Source organism: Benincasa hispida, chromosome 1 (assembly GCF_009727055.1).
Source record: "Benincasa hispida cultivar B227 chromosome 1, ASM972705v1, whole genome shotgun sequence".
NCBI lineage: Eukaryota > Viridiplantae > Streptophyta > Magnoliopsida > Cucurbitales > Cucurbitaceae > Benincasa > Benincasa hispida.
This window is the reverse complement of record NC_052349.1, coordinates 18,268,502-18,286,665: the sequence shown is the minus strand read 5'-3', so window position 1 is coordinate 18,286,665 and position 18,164 is coordinate 18,268,502. Positions and strand designations below refer to the sequence as shown.

The window sequence follows — 18,164 nt, the reverse complement described above, 5'->3', positions numbered from 1 at the left end:
GTTGATGATGTACTTGAGAGCGTCGTGCGGACGGTTGTCTAAACATCCCCTGTAGGGACTCCATGATCTCGCATGCAATGACCATGGGCTCATGCTTCTTGGCCAAAACTTCGTTAAGGCTGTCCAAGATGTACGCTCGAGCCTTCTCGTTTTCCCTTGTCCATCGCTCGTATGCCTCTTGAACATTTTGAAGAGTAGTAGGAGCTGGAATAGGAGAACGCTCCTCCGTGAGGACAAATCTGAGATCATCAATGATTAAAATCTTATTTATTGTATTTTTCCAACTAATGTAGTTCTCACCAGTTAGTTTGTTAGTGGTAAGTAAACAAAGAGTCGCAGTAGCCATAATATAATTGCTGAAATAGAACAAACTTAATTAAGTCTACTTACATTAAACCAGTTTTATAAAACCAATCAAGTTTTAGCAAAATAATCTAGTGTACCCTAAGTTACATCTATTTTGCAATGATGCTTCAATGAGGCAGGACAAAAGTCACCGTAGAGTGATCAAGTGCCCTTTCACCAAAATGAGACATTCTCAACCATTAGACAGAAACAATCCTTGTAACTGAATCTAATAGTCACCATTGTTTGGTCCAAAATTTGTTAACATCCTTAACAATTTTGTATACGTGTAACCCCTTATTTTAGGTCCTAAAGTCCTGCTATAATGAGCCAACCTTAGGGAAAATCTGATTAGGACAAGAGACTAAAGCAACCCTATCCATTTCTGGAGATCAAATAAAGAGTTTTGCAAAATTGCCATCCTTTAAGGGGACACCCACGATGCCACGAGGCGATGTATAAGATTTTATCCAACCTAATGAGAGAGACCGAGTGATATGTTGTCACACATCCCACTTCCACTTACTATGAAAACTCTCTCCATTAACCTTGGTATTGACCTACCCAAATGCCACCCGTAGGAGAACACCCATGGTGCCTCAAGGCTGAGGATAGATCTCAAGGTATGAACTTTTAGGGAGAAACATGTAGAAGTTAAAGTGAAGTATCATATACTCATTTTCCTCCCACATAATGTTCTACCTAGGGTTCATTAACTTAGAAAGTTCGGCTACTGATTTTATCTAAGTGATTTGTTTAATTTGCTAAAAAACAACACTTGCTTTTGATGATTAAACAACTTTGATTCAAGTCTTATTAAACTCTTTAACAGACTTTCATCAAATTTGCATGCATGTAACGAATCTATCTAATTCACCTTTTCAGGTAGGTTCCCAGGTAGGGGTGCGGCATTTCCATCAACTTAAGTACCCCAACCTAGCCAGAACCAGCCTTAGACAAAAGGTCCCTTATAGATACATTTGTTACATATTTAATCTTTTATTAGGAATCAATTTAATCCTATTAAACCAATTTAAAAGATTAAACTTAGATTTCTAATCTTATTAGATCTTAGGTCTATCTCAATCAATATTTATAACACTTTTAAAAAATGATTAAAGCCTAAGGTTTGCATGCAACTCTTTATTATTGATTTTAATTCTAATTTCATTTATTATAACACTTATAAGAAATTAAATAATTAAAACCAACTAACATTGCAAGCTAGACATATATAAGTTATTTATAACAATTATAAATTAACTTAAGGTAGTGTCATGCTTCATGCAATGTTCATTCATTACTAATATATAACTTTTAGATAAATAAATAATGAATTAAGTTATAGCATACATTCCATACAAACATTTAACCTTATATTATAACATTTATAATATAAAGGATGCATGGATATTCTATAGTGCATGCATATATATATTATAACTCTTATATTGTATGATGCATGAGCATGCTTTATGTAGTTTAAAACATGCATACTAATATATTATCACACTTATAATATAAAATGATGCATGAAAATAAATGCATAACTTATGATGGGTTTTAAAACTATATGACATACATTATGGCATATATAATAAACATACATCACATGCATAATTATTAAAGTTGATGGATCGGGATAGTTAATCTCAAAACCAGAAAATAAAAGGCTAAACTATTACAAAAGTTGAGTCCACCAGTTCGAAATAAGTGAATCGAGTTTTGAACCGCTCACCTTTGACTGCTCCACCAAGAACCTTTGCAGCTTGATCGTGTAGCTAACTTCTTATCGTCGAGCAACGAGCATCGAGTATAGACGATCGTGTAAAAGCAATCGCGTAGTTTTTGACTATGTGATGAGCATGAAAGTCCACGCGATCGTGTAGCGTGCATCGAGTATCACATACCATGCGATCGTGTAGCTACTGACTATGGGATGAGCATGATAGTACATGATCGTTTAGCACGCAAGCCTTGCATCGAGTATCATATACCGCGCGATCGTCTACCCATCGAGCGCCTACACGATCATGCAGCCAACACAACACAATCATGTAGTAAACACTACATGATCGCATAACATTTGCTATACAATCATTTAACAGATGCTAGACGATCGTGCAGAAAACTCTACACGAACGCATAGTAAAAACTAAACGAACGTTTAGCTCTAGCTACATGATGCAGCCACTGTTTCATCTTCTCCATCGAAACGCACTATGACCTTTCTTCTGAAGCTTCACTAACGACTCAAAACCAAACGAATATAGACTCGATTGCAAGTTTAATGCCCAAAAACGCAGGGGCCTTTACAAATTTAACTTTTGTAATTTAAACAGAAAATCATAAATAGAGACAACTACCCCAAAATATCCATCAACAACCATCCACATACATTTAACAATTAAATGCAATGTAGAACTTAAAACCCCAAAACTGTAAACGATTTCAATATAGAAATGGAATTTGGAATCAGAATGCAAACTGGCTCTGATACCAATGGAAGGAACTCAATTTTAAAGAAATCCATGAGCGGAAGTGGATCGTCCAAATTCCATTTAGATTGAAAACACGAATTTACAGAAACTCTACAAATAACAACAAAACTTGAAAACCCTCTTCAAGAAAATCACGAACAAAAATAGAAGACACCACCACTTGGAACCTACGATATGCTCGGAGTGAGAACCCAGGAGTTGTGGGCTCTGACTATTTTGGTTTAGAGGGATTTTGAGTTTGGAGGAGGAAGAAGATTGAAGAAGATTGAAGAAGAACACTATCATATAAGAAGCTTCTCAATCGTGTAATCAAAGATTACCTATCATATAGACTCTGTGTTTGCCGTAGAGACTAGCTAGGGAAAAATAGAAAATCATTTCATTTATCCCATTTGCCACAAAAACCACTTAACCACCTACTAAGGTGGTTGAAGAGAAAAAATGGATTATTATTAAAAATAATGAATAATATAAATAAATATGATAACAAACTTATCATATTATATTTATAAACTATAGTTTTAATATTGCATCATATACAATATAAACTATAGTTCTTTTTCTCTATTTTATGGCATTTAATATAAATCATATTTATATTAAATTTAACAATTATGAATCTCATTCATAGAAAATATATTTGAATCACATTCAAATTTCTATTCCTCCAATTAAACTATAATGTATCAAATACATTATAACAACTATATCATATAATAATTGAATCAACTTAATTATATTATATATAATTAAATTTCCTCTTATTAATTTAAACAATTCAAATTAACCAAAAAACTGATTCTCAACTAAATCATTTTGAGCTACTAAGGGGACTTTATGAACCTGTAGCTTGAAGCTCCAACGGTACGTGAATAATTAATTAAACTCTTTAATTACATTATCCACCATCCGTTAACTGTCGGGCACTCCACTAAAGATCGACAGTTGAACTCTTCGCACTACATATATATTTTTGTGTCCATTAGATATAACCAATCAACAGTACGATGACCCTTCACAAATTGTTTGTAAGTATAGCTGAGTCAAGTTACCGTTAGGTCCCTGTAGTTACATCTAACTTCTTAAGTACCACTGATCCCTCTAATGAACAATAGATCATAGTCCTACTATGACTAAACCCCTCTCGGGCTAGGAAAGGGTGTGGCGCCACATTCTTAAAGGACACGAATCAGCCCTTAAGGGAGGAATTTATCTACTTACCCCTACTTCGGGGAAGGAGTGAATTCCAACTTGTGTAGCTGAGTTCCCAACTCTCCAATCAGACGAATCCCCAAAATGGTAGGCTTGTTGAGTCGGCGATCTAGCCACTATCACCCATACAAATCAAAAGATCGCCTTCATAGGCAGGAGTTCACAATTCACTCTGGATTAAGGTCATGTTATCTATGGTCATCCTAGTAAAATGAAAGTCTCTATTATGAACGGTGTTATATAAAGAGACTAAATAGATCTTATACAAACTCCTTTGTATAGAATATCCCCGCCCGCATGTCTAATACATGAATGAACATGATCAGATCATTTGTAGCATTTTACAACATTTGTAACATCTACAAATCGGGTCATACTCGTAATGTCACCAGGATAAGGTATAAGGTACCCAGCCTTATCCATATACTACAGACTATTTAGGTTATCACTTAAACATGATCCATCAGTATGTCTCGATATACATGATTAAGTTACAACGATAACCTTGAATGTTAGTTTATTGGTTTGTGGTTAATGCAACTAAAATATCACATATTTCATAGACAAAGTGAATAAAATATCAAATATTATTAATCACATACAAGTTTGTTCATTTAAGGTTTACAAACTATAGGAGCCTACAAGATTTAGGGTATCAACACCAACGCAATTTCCTTCTTCTCCCTTAAGATTTTAGCATCTTAGCTTAGGATTTACATCTATTTTTGGGTTATAAATGACGGATTGGACTTTTCCTTTTCCTCTTGTCTATGTAACTTCTATCTAATTTTTGGAGCAAGAACCCTATGTTTTTCTTGAGATTTCCGTTCTTTGGATTTAATGTATAATGAATTTATGTTTTCTTGAGTCTTGCTTGATTTTGATATATATTTGTGTGTTGGATTGACGCCTCTATCATGAATGTATGTCTTAGCTAGTTGATTTTGGACTCACGCGTTTCTCTAATGTTCGTATATGCTTAAAATCACCCCGGTAGCAAATAGTTGAATGTGTATGCTATAATCTTGGGTCTTAGGATGCATGCTTGATCTAGGTTCAAGGATAAATCGGTTGATTGAGTTAGGGTTTTCCCATTAATTAATCGACATAATGAAATACTAAATCTTAATGCGCATGTGTTAAGTCTTAATTGATTGCTTTCAAACCCAATTAGGATTTAATGCATGTAGTTTAACTAGGATGCTTTCTTGGTTTGGTCTTAGCTAGTTGTCCACCTTTGTAGAGGCTAACTTGGTCGAGTCAAACGAGAGTTGTGAGCGCATAAATCAATTGCATATCCAATTAACGAATTTTGATGAATGAAATTACATAGGTTCTCTTTTGCTCTTGAAACTAGATAATTCCTATCCTTACTTTACATTTACCCTCGCATTTTATGTTTTACGCTTTTATCTATTTCACACCAATCCCCTCCCTATTTACCGCTTTAATTAGGAAATTAGCTTAATGAAACAAAGCGCGCTTCTATGCAGATCAACTCGGACTTACCACTATTGCTATGTCTTTGTAGTGATAGGAGTAGTTCGGTATTATAAATTTTCTTTTGATTTTTAGTCTTTTGAGAGTGACACCAAAAAGATTTAAATCAGTAGTGCTAGACTACAGAGGCAGTGTAGTGGTGGCGGAGACGGACAATGGCCAAAGAAACTACCACAAATCTAACGTAGTGTTTCTCCTCAATTACAGGCCACAAGATCAAAAAATCTTCAAAAACCTACTCAAACTAAACGGGTGCAAGGTTGCTCCAACGGACACGATCTGTTGCTAAAGTTGAGCCATGAGGAGTTGGAAACTTGAAATCACTCATGGAGTTCCTGTATGACGACTATTTGGCAGAAGAGAAAATGAAGAATCTTTCTTTAAAACCCTAGTTTTGGGTAGAATCTTTTTTTTTTTTTAATAATTTTAATTAATCTTGAATCCTATCTAATAATGAGAAACTAAATCTAAAAAAAATATCCTAAAGAATTTTAAAATTACCATAAATTTACTAAAATGGTGGGAAGACATACCTACTTGATGATGGAAGCTTTGTGAGGACAGAATTGAAAAATTAAATGTGCAGATGGATCCCTACACATCACATTTTGGCCATAAATCATACAATAAAAAAATGAACCATTTTTTCAATTGGATGTTTCGTTTTGGTCATTCTACGTAATTTCTATTTAACCTCGTTTTTCACCCTAAAAATTTTAAGTTTAATCACTATAAATACAAAAGTTGTTTTTTTTTTCCCTTGAAAAGTACAAGTTGTTTTAAAAAAAAAAACTCTATAAATATAAAAAGTTAGAAGCATTGAGTTGTTGCCAAAAAAAAAAAAAAAAAAACCAACGCTACGCCAACAAATTGTTTCTCATTATTTTTTTTAAAAGTACAGCAAACACTTAATTAAAATCTAATTTTGTGGTCGATTTAAACTAACTTAGTTGATGTGACAGTTGTTATAATTCCAAAATAGACCTGATTTAGTACCTATTATGTTTTCGGTTATTTCTTTCCCTAAATTTTCTCATAAATTTTACATTACGATTCTTATCTTTCTTGAAAAGATTCCTACATTCTTATCTCTTAATCAAATTTTAAAAATAAAAATAAATTCTCGAAAAACTTTCAAAATTTGATTGAATTATTTAAAATATTAGTGAAAAGTGAATAATAATATTTTTAATGAAAATAATGTTCATAAACTCCATTTTAAAAAACTAAAGGATTATCAAACAAAAAACTAGGATATGTTTGGATGTTTGGTGTTCCTATTTTTAAATTCAGTGTAAATTTTGAAAACGACATATTTATGATTTTATTATATCCAAATTTTAAATTTTAAAATGTAAAATTATATTAAACAAAGATAAAAATATTTAAAAAAACAATTCAAATTAGAATCAAATTTCTAAATTTATGATGTGAAAATAGAATTGTAGGCAAAATTGAATTTAAAAAAAATAGAATTTAAGTTTTAAGAAAACAAAAATCAGTGATCAAAGTAGATAATTTAAGGAAGAAAATAATAAAGAAAAACAAGGTGTATTAATTAATTAAATAATCAGGAAGATATTTATTTATTTATTTATAATTAAACAAAAAGCGAAACATTGAATCTAACAAAAGTTGTAAAAATGGGAACCAAAGAAAAAAATTGCCTAAATTTAGCAGAGCGTCTTCCTGACCATCCAATGGCCTTCGCCTTTAAGGTACCACTTACATACAGATTCTCCATTCTTCTCTCTTTGCTTTCACTTCTCTTTGCTTTCTTCTCTCCCATATGCATACTTCGTCGTCTTCTCCTGAATTCTTCACTTCTTCTTCTTCTTCTTCTTCTTCTTCTTCTTCATCTTCTTCTTCTTCTGTTGTTCATCGCCATTCCCTTCAGTTCCCTCTTCAGCAGCGCCTCCGGTTTGTGTTTCTTTCTCTCTGTTTTTCTTTCTCTTTTCTCTGTCCTTCTCTCTTTCTCGTTTTCTCTGCTTCATTTTGTCGTTTCAGCGATTGATACCAATTCCGGCGGCTTATTGCACTATTTTATTTCCAACTGTCCTTTTCAATTCTTTTATTTAATTGATTTAGGTGTATGCTGCTGGTTTTTTCTGGCGGCTTCGTGGCGTCTTCAATTAGGTTATTTTTTGTTGCTTCCCCCCTTTTTCTCTTTTGGGTTTTCTTCTATGAATTGGTGGTGTGTTTTTGTTGATTATCTGTGTTGAATTTTGGATTTCAAGTTCGTGTTTAATTCGTCTGTCTCTCCATTTCTGTCATTGAAGTTGAGAGTTTAATTGTTCTCTTGATTGTTCTTGATTTATCACTGAAATGGGAGGCACTTCATGTTCAGTTGTCTTGTTCCTGTGGTTTCTGGAACTGTGCTATTGTTTCACTGTTTGAGTTTTCTTTGCATGGGTTAGTTTTGTTTGTCGAACGGATAGGAAAGGGAAGGTTATGCTAGGTAACAAATATTTTAGTGATCATAACGGGGTTTAGTCAAATTCATGTGGGCAAATTGAATTTGAAGGAGAGCTAAAGGAAACTGTAGTGTAGATTTTCATTTTCTATAAGTTGAATACGGTAGCAAGGATGCACATTAATTGATTTCTCTTTTTAAGGATTAAGCTTTCATTGAGAAAAATGAAAACATGTGCTAGGGTATTGAAAAAACAAGAAGCTCACAAAAGGAAAGGAGTCCTGAGCTACAAGAAAGGACTCATATCCAAAAGAATGATACCCAAATGATAATTACAAAAAAAGGATGCCCATAAAGACACATTAAATCTCATGCCCTCCCACACCTCCTCTAAAGACCTCTCGACACCACTAAAAATCCTACGGTCCCTCTCAAGCCACACTCCCCACAATATAGCAAACAGCAAGCCTGCTACAAGGCTCTCCGTACCCCTTTATCTCAAAAAGAAGAGTTAATCAGCATCTCCTCAATCACAAAGTGACAATCCTTGTTATACTCCATGGTAACCCAGACAAACTTAAGCAACGACTCTAAAGGGAATAAGAAAACTAGCATCCCCACAAAAGATGATCAAGATCTTCCTCCCCCTGTTTGTAAAAGATGATGAACATTTAGCCAATAGATTAATATTATACATACTGAGTTTAACACATTACAACATTACCTCCCCATTTTCACAGTTTAAAAGCCTAAATTGCAAGTATGTCTGTATCTATTTGGTGGTATAGAAAAGGTAATCGAGTTTAATCTTTCAAATCTGACTAAAATTTATAAATGCTGCATAGTAACTTAACTTTGCCAATTTTATTATGAAAGGGCATTAAAAATGAATGTATTTGTTGTAACAGTCATATAGTATGCTTCAAGAAGCTTCAACAAAACCTGAGGGAGAACTTGAAGTTAGCTTTGGTTATAAATGCAATGGTAACATATATGAAATTCATGATGTTTCTGACAAGTTCGAGATCCAGCCTAGACTTCCAAAGATCAGCAGTTTCTCTTGCTTATCTGGTGCTGCCTTGAGTGCTAATGCAACCCTAGCAAACACAAATATATGCAATGGATTGATAGGAGAAGAAATTCTGCCGACCTGGGATTCTCCTACTTCATTCCGAAAGGTTCCCTCATCACCTACCCTTTCAAGGTTGGATATATTGTCATCGTCTCTGCAGAGTAGTCTGTCAAACTTAAGTTGCAGTCCATCTACCTCAACCTCTGAATATGATTCATACTTGTTGAAATCCATGAGTGCTCCATCCGGAAGTGAAGGTTTTCTTAATGTTAAGGAAGTGCAAGTGGCAGGTGGAGCTGCTGGTGAGGACAGGGTCCAAGCCGTTTGTTCTGAAGAAAATGGATGGCTATTTTGTGCAATTTATGATGGTTTCAATGGAAGAGATGCAGCTGATTTTCTTGCTGGCACATTGTATGAAACCATCGTATTTTATTTTAACCTACTAGATTGGGAAGCTAAGAATGAAACCTCTGACGGTTTGGACATGGACAATTCACATCTTCTTGATGATAGTAGCATCACTCAAGGAAGATTTCCTCCTTTGGGAAATAATAATAAAATTGCTTCAGATATGCACAATGTATTAGAGAACCATTCATATGCCAAAGCAGGAATGACAAACTACCCTCTAAGGTATGGGGTGTTCGATAGCCTCCAGCGTGCTCTTAGTCAAACAGAGAATGATTTTCTGCACATGGTTGAACAGGAAATGGAGGATCGTCCTGATTTAGTTTCTGTTGGGTCATGTGTTTTAGTTGTTCTTCTTCATGGAAAGGATTTGTACACACTAAATTTGGGTGATAGTAGAGCAGTACTAGCTACCCTTGATGAGGGTGCTATGAGAGGGAATGGGGGACTGAAGGCTGTACAGCTCACTGAGAGTCACACTGTGGATAATGAACTTGAAAGAGCACAGTTACAACATGATCATCCTGATGATCCGACAATCATTGTTGGTGGGAAAGTCAAAGGAAAACTGAAGGTGACTCGGGCGTTTGGAGTTGGCTACTTGAAGACGGTAGGCGACAGTTATGGATTGCGTGCCTGTCAGTATGGCCATAATCTCATATAACACGATATCATTTCTCTGTTTGTGCAGTTTATAAAAATTTAATAAATATAATACCGGCACTGTCTTAATATGCTAGTAATGATGCAGGTTGCTCCCGTCAAAAAAAAAAAAACAAAAAACAAAAAACAAAAAAAACAGAACAAAAAGGATGCAGGTTGCTAAATGAAATAGGATTTTTGGTTAGTGACCAAGTCTTCATGCTAACCTATAATACCTGCTTGATATTTACGATAGCTATGCTTTAACCATGTATGTTCTTTATTCGAATCCACCACCCCAACCCATACTTAAGGATTCTATCCTTTTTTTTTTCCCCTGTCACTTCGGATCTCACCTGTCCTTGATAAGTCCATATCATCTCTGGACAGAAAAATCAATATGCATGACCACTTTATTATATATAGGACATGAATTTTCAGGACGAAGTTGATGTGGTATCAATGCTAAAAATGGTATTCATTTCTGAGTGAGCCAGGTAACTTTGTCTGCAGTGCTGGAAATTATTTTAGTCCATCATAAGTTGATATTGTACATTTATTTCCTCTGCAGAAAAAATTTAATGATGCTTTGATGGGTATTCTTCGAGTTCGTAATCTAATAAGCCCTCCCTATATTTCCACTCAACCGGCATTGTCTATCCATAGGATATCAAAATCAGATTGCTTTGTTATAGTTGGAAGTGATGGTTTATTTGACTTTTTTGACAATGAGGAGGCAGTGAACCTTGTCCATTCATATATCTTGAGCAACCCAACTGGTGATCCTGCAAAATTTTTACTGGAGCAGCTTCTATTGAAAGCAGCTGATTGCGCAGGTTAACTCCAAATCGTTTTGTGTGAAATATTTGAATCGTGTGCCAATTTACATTTATGGAAGTAACATTTTACTGTTATTAACTCATCTTTGGTATGATATCGTCATGAATGCACAACTGGAAAAAAAAAGAAAAAAAAAAAGTCAACCTTAAAGCTTACATTTAATGTCATATTTGACCATGGGCTAGAGTGTTGAACTTAGTTATTTATGATGTTCTTAGCAGTTAGCAGAAGTCAACTTTTTAGTTTGTTTTATTGTTAATTTTCCATGATGAAAGTTTCTTATGTATCTAAAGTTAAGCATTCCCTTCAAGTTTTCCACAAAAGATGAATTGTCAATTCCTTGTGAGATGATATAACATTAAAAACTTATGACACATGGCAGAGAAAACGTTGAAGAAATAGGGACCATTGCTATCATTTAATTCCTGACCAAAAGGTTAATACTTCTAGAACAAGTTGAGGTTGGAATTGGAATACCCTTGCTGGTTTTAAATTGTATCCTCTTAGCCGTTCTCACCTAGGATAGTCTTTTGGAGAGATATGTCCTTCAATATTATACAATACTAGTCAGTAGTCATTATTAAAGGATACTGACATTGAGTACAAGTTCAGTGAAAACACTGCTCTTCAATTCTGCCGTTTGGCCGGCTGGAGAAATTTTACTCATGTTATTTTGATTTTCAATTTAATTTAATTTAATTGCTTTTGTTATAATGCTTATTTTTATCATGAGTTTTCTAATATTTTGTGTAGTTATTGAAATCCATACGCCTTTAGTGTTTTATTTTCTTCACATCAACTACATGAAAAGGATTGAAAAATAAGAAAAGAAAAAGGAAACTACTCCATTACGAAGGTACAAAATACGGGGTGTTTTAGTAATTTGCTCAGAAAAAGAACTAATCTTATGCTGATAATCTGAAATTTCAGCTATCTATTTGTATCTATAATTGCTGATGATGAAAGAACTTATGTTTTATAGGTTTTAGCAAAGAAGAATTAATAACCATTCCAGCCGGCAGGAGAAGGAAATATCATGATGATGTAACTGTTATTGTAATCATCCTTGGAACAAATCAGCGCACCACAAGGGCATCTACTAGCATGTAAGCTTAAATTTGGCTGTTTTTGCCTTGCGTTAGCTCATTTTCATTCCATAGTTATGCACTTATATTCTGTGGTGGTAGTTCTCATACTATATGTATCTGAGTGAGAGACAATTGATTTTGGTAGGGTCCTATGTTTCTTTTTCATTGTTTAGCTCAAAATCTGATCAAAGAACCTTTTGTTCTCAAATCAGGTTTTTGTACCTTTACAATAAAATACATTTTAATTATAGCGAAGTCTCCTTATTCTTAGAGATAATTTGCTGGAAGATTGAAGAACGGTTAAAGTTTGGATGTAACCACGAAGGATTGTCTTAGGGCCTATCACTGGAGATTCTAATTACAAAGATCATTGTTCCTTCTCCATTGTGGTCGATCTCTAAGATATGCTATATTACCTTTTCCAATATTAATATGCTTTCTTTAAAATGCAACACGGCATACATTACAAGTGCGATTCTTCACTCAAATTTTTTGAACTTAAAAAAAAAAAAAAAATGCTACTAGCGCACTTCTTGTAGGGTATGTTAATTTGATATATTCACCAAGTTATGGATCCCACAAAGTCATTGGCTGCTAAGAACATTTCCAAGTTCCGGCGTTGATCTTTGTTCACGAGTGATTGTGATGGTTTATATTTCATCTCCCCTGTAAAGTTCGCCTATAAATACCCTTAAATTCTTACAAGGGAGATGGGCAATTCTCTCTTTTCACCAGTAATGGCTAAAATTAAATTCACACTCTAGCTGGTTGGTCCAAGATGCACAAAACGTTAGGTAAAAATGGTCCTTCGAATGCTAATATTGCTACTATTATCGTTTTCTTCTGAATTGCTCGGGTCCAAGATGCTGGAAAAACTCTGGTAATTAAATACTATTTCGACTTTTTCTGCCGTTTTCTCTATTTACTTTGCCAAGTTAGCTTGAAATATGCTAATATCAGATGGGGGTGGTTAGGATTTGAGTGGATAATGGAATGCTAGTGTAAAAGTAACCACAAATGCATAGTGCTGTATGGATATACACAGTTTAGCATAGTGTAGTATAAATTCATTTGTTCTAAATAGGAAAAAGAAATTGTTAAATCAACGAACTCCTTGTCATTGTTTAGAAAAGCTTCTGCAAAACGTTTCACTTGATAGAGAGCACAATAAACCTAATGTTCTTTTAGCCCAAAAATTAGAAGCACCTAACCCACCCCTCCAAACTTTTCTACTTGCTAACCTTCCTGTCATTCTGGATCTCACTCATGTACATTTATACTCATCTTCGCTGTTTTACAACATAAACCAGCACGTCAAATTTATATATTCCCCTTGAGTTGTTATTGCTTGATGTTAGCACATCACATGATGAAACATCCATGGGCATTTTCTTCACTGAAATAATCCAGGTAGGTCTGTGGCTTTGCACGATCCTCATAATTTTCTGTCTGATCATTTGAATATGAAAGTGGAATCAGTGGGACATGGTGAAGAAATTCGGGACCTTTACCTAAATGCGGTGCTTTGTAATTTAACCCCAAAATAGGTGGGGGGAAAAAATAACCCTTTGGGCCCGTGTATACTTGTTGGGCCAGTGGGTGACCATTTCTTAGGCCCACATCTGGTTCCTCATTGACTGGCCCATGCCCATTTTGGGGGTTTGAACCTGATTTATCACTATTGTTATTACCTGGTTGCCCCTTTGTTTTCTTCTTTTCACCACTTTTGTCTGGAGAACAACCGTCATGTCCTGTAGTATTGCCCTTGGAGCCGGATGCCGGCGAGGCCTCCCTGGCCGGAGGCTTTTTGGGAGAGCTTCCAATATTCTTTGACTTCTCATTCTGTTCTTCACGGTTGTTCTTGACAGGGCTGACCTTAAACTCGACCTTCTTTGCTGAAGCTTTATTAGTACCCGAACTTCTTCCATTTTCTTGGTCTTTCCCTTTGTTTGTGTCCAACATCTTGATCAACTGTTTCTCTTTTCCCGCTTGCTTTTCTGGCCAAATTTCTGCATGTTTACCTGCCTTTGCCAACCTCTTGGTCAGAGTCTCAAGACTAACATTACCAGTGACCGTAACTTTCTGTTGGTCCGGGTCAATGTTGGTCGTATAAACACCTACAAGATTAAGAAGGTCATCACTTTCAAAGCTTTAGACTGAGGGCAACTTGTAAAAGTCCCCAAATCCTATGTTTGGCTGGTAAAAAAACTAACATGGAAACAAAAAAAAAAACTGGAACTTTCTTCTTTCGTTCCAACTGATGATGGAGTGGTTTACACTCATAACTATCAGTTAATTTTCTCACATTTGAAACCAAAAACAGTGGAAGTGTTCAATTTGGAATGGTACCATCAATGCTCTGTAGAACTTTCTTAACCTTCCTCTTGCATCCTTCACAGTGAATAGAAACTTTCAAGACCCAAACCTGTAAAGGAAAGAAGGGGGTGAGCTAGGGAATGCCTGAGGAGAAGAAGAAAAAGAAAGTTGAAAAATTGGTAAGGAAGAGGATGCATTTTTACCTGTGCTTTGAGAGGTTGCGAGGCTGCTGCTTCAGAACATACCACAGCCATTGGAGGTAAAAGTCCAAGTTCAGAAAGAGATGAAAAATCACCAAAAATCTTCTGGTTCAGAAAGAGAGATTGAAAGTGAAACTATAGAGTCAAGGAGCCATTATTCTCCATGGCTTTGCTAATATACATAAGAAGAAGGGAGTTCGAAAAGAGAAGTGGTCTATCAAGAAAATGACAAAAGAGTAGCAGCTTTCCTAGCTTTCTCCCGTAATTATAGTGGAATTTAAAAGCAGGCTGCCAGGTTTCACTCTCTCCCAACAAATATCCTGGAAACTCTAAAACTCCCTTTAACAATTTAAAATCATCATGCATTAAATGGTCTTTTTAATTAGCTGAACTACCCCCTCTTTAATCTAGATTGACCCCATTATTTAATCTTCTTTTGTAGCACATTTCAAGATTTATTGTTCTTTTTCTCTTTCCACCCAATGTATAATACTATAATTATCTTCTCCCAATTCATGACCCCTACATTCATAATCACAGCTCGCCTTTTCAAATTTGCTTTGCTGCAACCTTTCCTCTTCTATTTGACTCATTAATGACGAATGGTTACTAGGTTTTATGAATACCAAGATTTGTCCAATGAGGGTTTTCCTTGTGTGGAAATTGAGAAATCTTTGCCACAGGCATCTAAGATTTCTTTCCTTCTACATTTTTATTAGGTTTTGATAGGGATTTTGGTTTTCAAATTAGGTTCCTTGTACTTTATAGCCTACTTCCTACTATTTTATTTATATAAAAAAAATCCAAATATTAGATGCTATGAAAAGCTGTTCTTATCAAATAACTTGTGTTCAGATTTTGAAAAAGAATGAGATTTCAAATGGGAATCCAAGCAAAGAGATTCAAAATAAACAAAGTAAACTTTAAAAATCGGAAAGTGTCAGTATTTAACCTTATACATAAAACTTGTTTTGAATAACTTTTATAGTGCTTAAGACAGAGCTTTTAAGCATTTATAAAGTCAATTTGACAACACCTATAGTAAGTGTATGTGGTGTTAAATTGAGTTATGAAGTTTGAAGTTAATATGTTGAAGTTAGTAAGAGTGCAAGTTGTTTAGTCATAGTTTTTCAATAAATCTACAAACTGCAACAGTAAATATTATTAAAGTTAGTGGAGTTGAATTATTTAAGACTGATTATCCAAAGCCACTAAATCTACCAAAGAAGATGGTTAAAATTATACTATGAGAAATTATTAGATGAGTCGTCAGAACAAGTAGCTACCAGTCCTAGTATAACTAATAAATGACCAGTCAAAAATAAATTGGTTGGCTCCTCTCTCCATCTCTCTCTTATGAGTTATGCATTGAATGACCCACGTAATGTGAGCTGGTTAAAACCCCATTGTTCTGTTCTTTCTGTAAACAAGAAAAGGGCCATTTCCTTTAGGTAGACGTGCGGCCAAGGCCAAGGCATCATCTCTGAGTAAAGGCAAACGTAGTTAAGATGACAACTTGATACAGACAGCCACACGGTAAGTAAGTTTATAAATTTTCAAATAAGAGAAGAGAGAGCAGACTCCCAATTTCCCACGCAACATTATAATTTTTTGATTGACAGAGAGAAGTGAAGGTAAAAGGACAACACAATTAACAATGTAGATGAAAACAGCAATCACTCTTTGCCCTTTTCTCTGTGTTGTAGCAGTTCCAAGTCTTGTTTGACATTAAAGTGGTAGGTGTTCTCTCATTATCTTATATCTTATTCTTATGTACCCAACCATATTTTACTTCTTCCCTTCCCTTTCACTATCTCTCAGCTCCCAACTTCCTTCCTTCTATTGGATTTTGGTATATAGTTTTGTATTACAGAGCTTGGTAGTCCAAATTTATGGTGTCTATGTTTGAATTTTTTGAGGTGAAATGGGTTTCAAAAGTATTTTATGTTGGCTTGTATTTGGTTATGTAGGTTTGTAATTTGTTAAAAAGTATATAGCTTCAGAGATGGACTTTATAAATTTAATTTTCTATAATTTGGATTTACATAGCTTTGTCCTAATAGCTAACCGTAAGTAGATCATGGACAACATCTATCTTTGTACATCTTACCAAATTATTCAATTGAAACTTGTCATGTGGCACATTTTTCTTACCATTTTTTTTTTTTGAAATATTTTAATTTTTGTGTGCCATGATAATAGAATGCATAAAGATGAATGTATCTTGAAATGCACCAAAGTATTGCTCTTATATATAAAGAGGTTTTAGTTCCAACTACGACTTGTGAAACTATAAACATGAACTAAATACTTCAATAATTATAATCAATCTAATCTAAAGTATGGTTAAGACATAAATGTCTTTGATTAAGAAGTCGGTTTCAAATTGTTCCACTTTCATTTGTTGTTGAGCTCTAAAAAACAATGGACAAAATATTGATTAAGATAACTAATAGTCGATCTATGGTTTGAACCTTTGTGAATTTTGTTACCATATTTTTGGATCAACTAGTAGATAACTATAGGTATAGGTGAGGGATTTGAACCTCTTAACCGAGATTGATAGTACAAATTTATGTCAGTTGAACAATGTTTCTGTTAACTAAACTATTGTTACACAATGTTTGTATTAAACTATTGTTACGTTTAGGCCTGGAAATATATTTCTCATATTATTATTTTAAATTTATAGTTTTCAATTAAATAATTTAAAATAAATGTATTGTTTATATAAGAAAAGAAAATAGAAATAGAAGCTATAAAATTAAAAAAGAAATTGATATTGTCAATAATTTATTAAAAAAGAAAGAAAGAAAAACACTGTTATTTTAGGTCATGAAACACATTTCTCACATTTTTATTTTTAACTATCAATTTTCAATTGATTAATTGAAAATAAGTGAGACTCTGCATATGAGAAAATAAAATGAAAGAGAAAAACAAATGTTATTAACTACAAATGAAATATTGATATTATCTATCTTAAAATCACTTCCGGGAATATATTAAATTAATTGAATTATATATTATACAATATATATCAATTTTTTTATATTTTAATGATTCAAAATTAATTTTGACGATATAAAAAACTCATTTAAAAGTGTAAAGTTAGATATTAAACTGATTCTGAATTATTAAAAATATGTTTTGGAATGATTTTAAAAAGTAATTCAACTATTTTAAAATTTATTTGAAAAAGTAAAAAAAAAAAAAATCGAAAAAGTAATATATATATTTCAAAATCACTTAAAAAAAATACTTAATATATAATAAATATCAATATATAAATAAAATAAACTAATAAAGGAAATAAATAGGAGACTCTTGAGTTGCCAAATTTGTTAGTTGAGAAAAGAATAATTGAGATTTTACATTATGAGAATTAATTGATTCCACCAACCCTATTTCGGAAAATGAAAATTCATATGGTTGGAAAATAAAATTAATAATGTTGATGAGCGTGTGAAGTTAAGTACACTTCAAAATTAATAATGCTTCATTAATAAGAAAAACATATCAAAACGTACAATAATGTACAAAGTTCAATTATTTTGCCATCTTTCTTACCCCACCGTAATTTATTTTTTTTTAAATCCTATTTTGGTCCCTAAATTTTGATTATTA

General features: G+C 33.7%; 2 protein-coding genes across 9 annotated transcripts; one reads left to right on the top strand and one right to left on the bottom strand.

Moving 5' to 3' along the window:
• The first annotated feature begins 7,141 nt into the window (after window positions 1-7,141).
• LOC120073713 (probable protein phosphatase 2C 40) lies at window positions 7,142-16,477 on the top strand. Of its 8 annotated transcripts, none has more exons than XM_039026568.1 (7): window positions 7,189-7,276; window positions 7,647-7,694; window positions 8,880-10,061; window positions 10,665-10,929; window positions 11,916-12,039; window positions 15,969-16,073; window positions 16,160-16,477. In XM_039026568.1, the coding sequence occupies exons 3-6, from the start codon at window positions 8,889-8,891 to the stop codon at window positions 16,042-16,044; spliced, it is 1,638 nt and encodes a 545-aa protein (XP_038882496.1). In that variant the 5' UTR covers window positions 7,189-7,276; window positions 7,647-7,694; window positions 8,880-8,888; the 3' UTR covers window positions 16,045-16,073; window positions 16,160-16,477. The 8 variants fall into 8 exon arrangements, 7 of the variants coding, with proteins under 7 accessions (XP_038882443.1, XP_038882459.1, XP_038882452.1 ...); XM_039026560.1 differs by lacking the exon at window positions 7,189-7,276 and adding an exon at window positions 7,289-7,478; XR_005480784.1 differs by lacking the exon at window positions 7,647-7,694 and having other exon boundaries at window positions 7,142-7,276; window positions 15,989-16,073.
• Window positions 13,142-15,959, bottom strand: LOC120073749 (heavy metal-associated isoprenylated plant protein 35-like). Its single transcript, XM_039026580.1, has 3 exons — window positions 14,541-15,959; window positions 14,371-14,446; window positions 13,142-14,138 (listed from the first exon to the last, which is right to left on the bottom strand). The coding sequence occupies exons 1-3, from the start codon at window positions 14,589-14,591 to the stop codon at window positions 13,384-13,386; spliced, it is 882 nt and encodes a 293-aa protein (XP_038882508.1). The 5' UTR covers window positions 14,592-15,959; the 3' UTR covers window positions 13,142-13,383.
• Window positions 16,478-18,164: the final 1,687 nt, after the last annotated feature.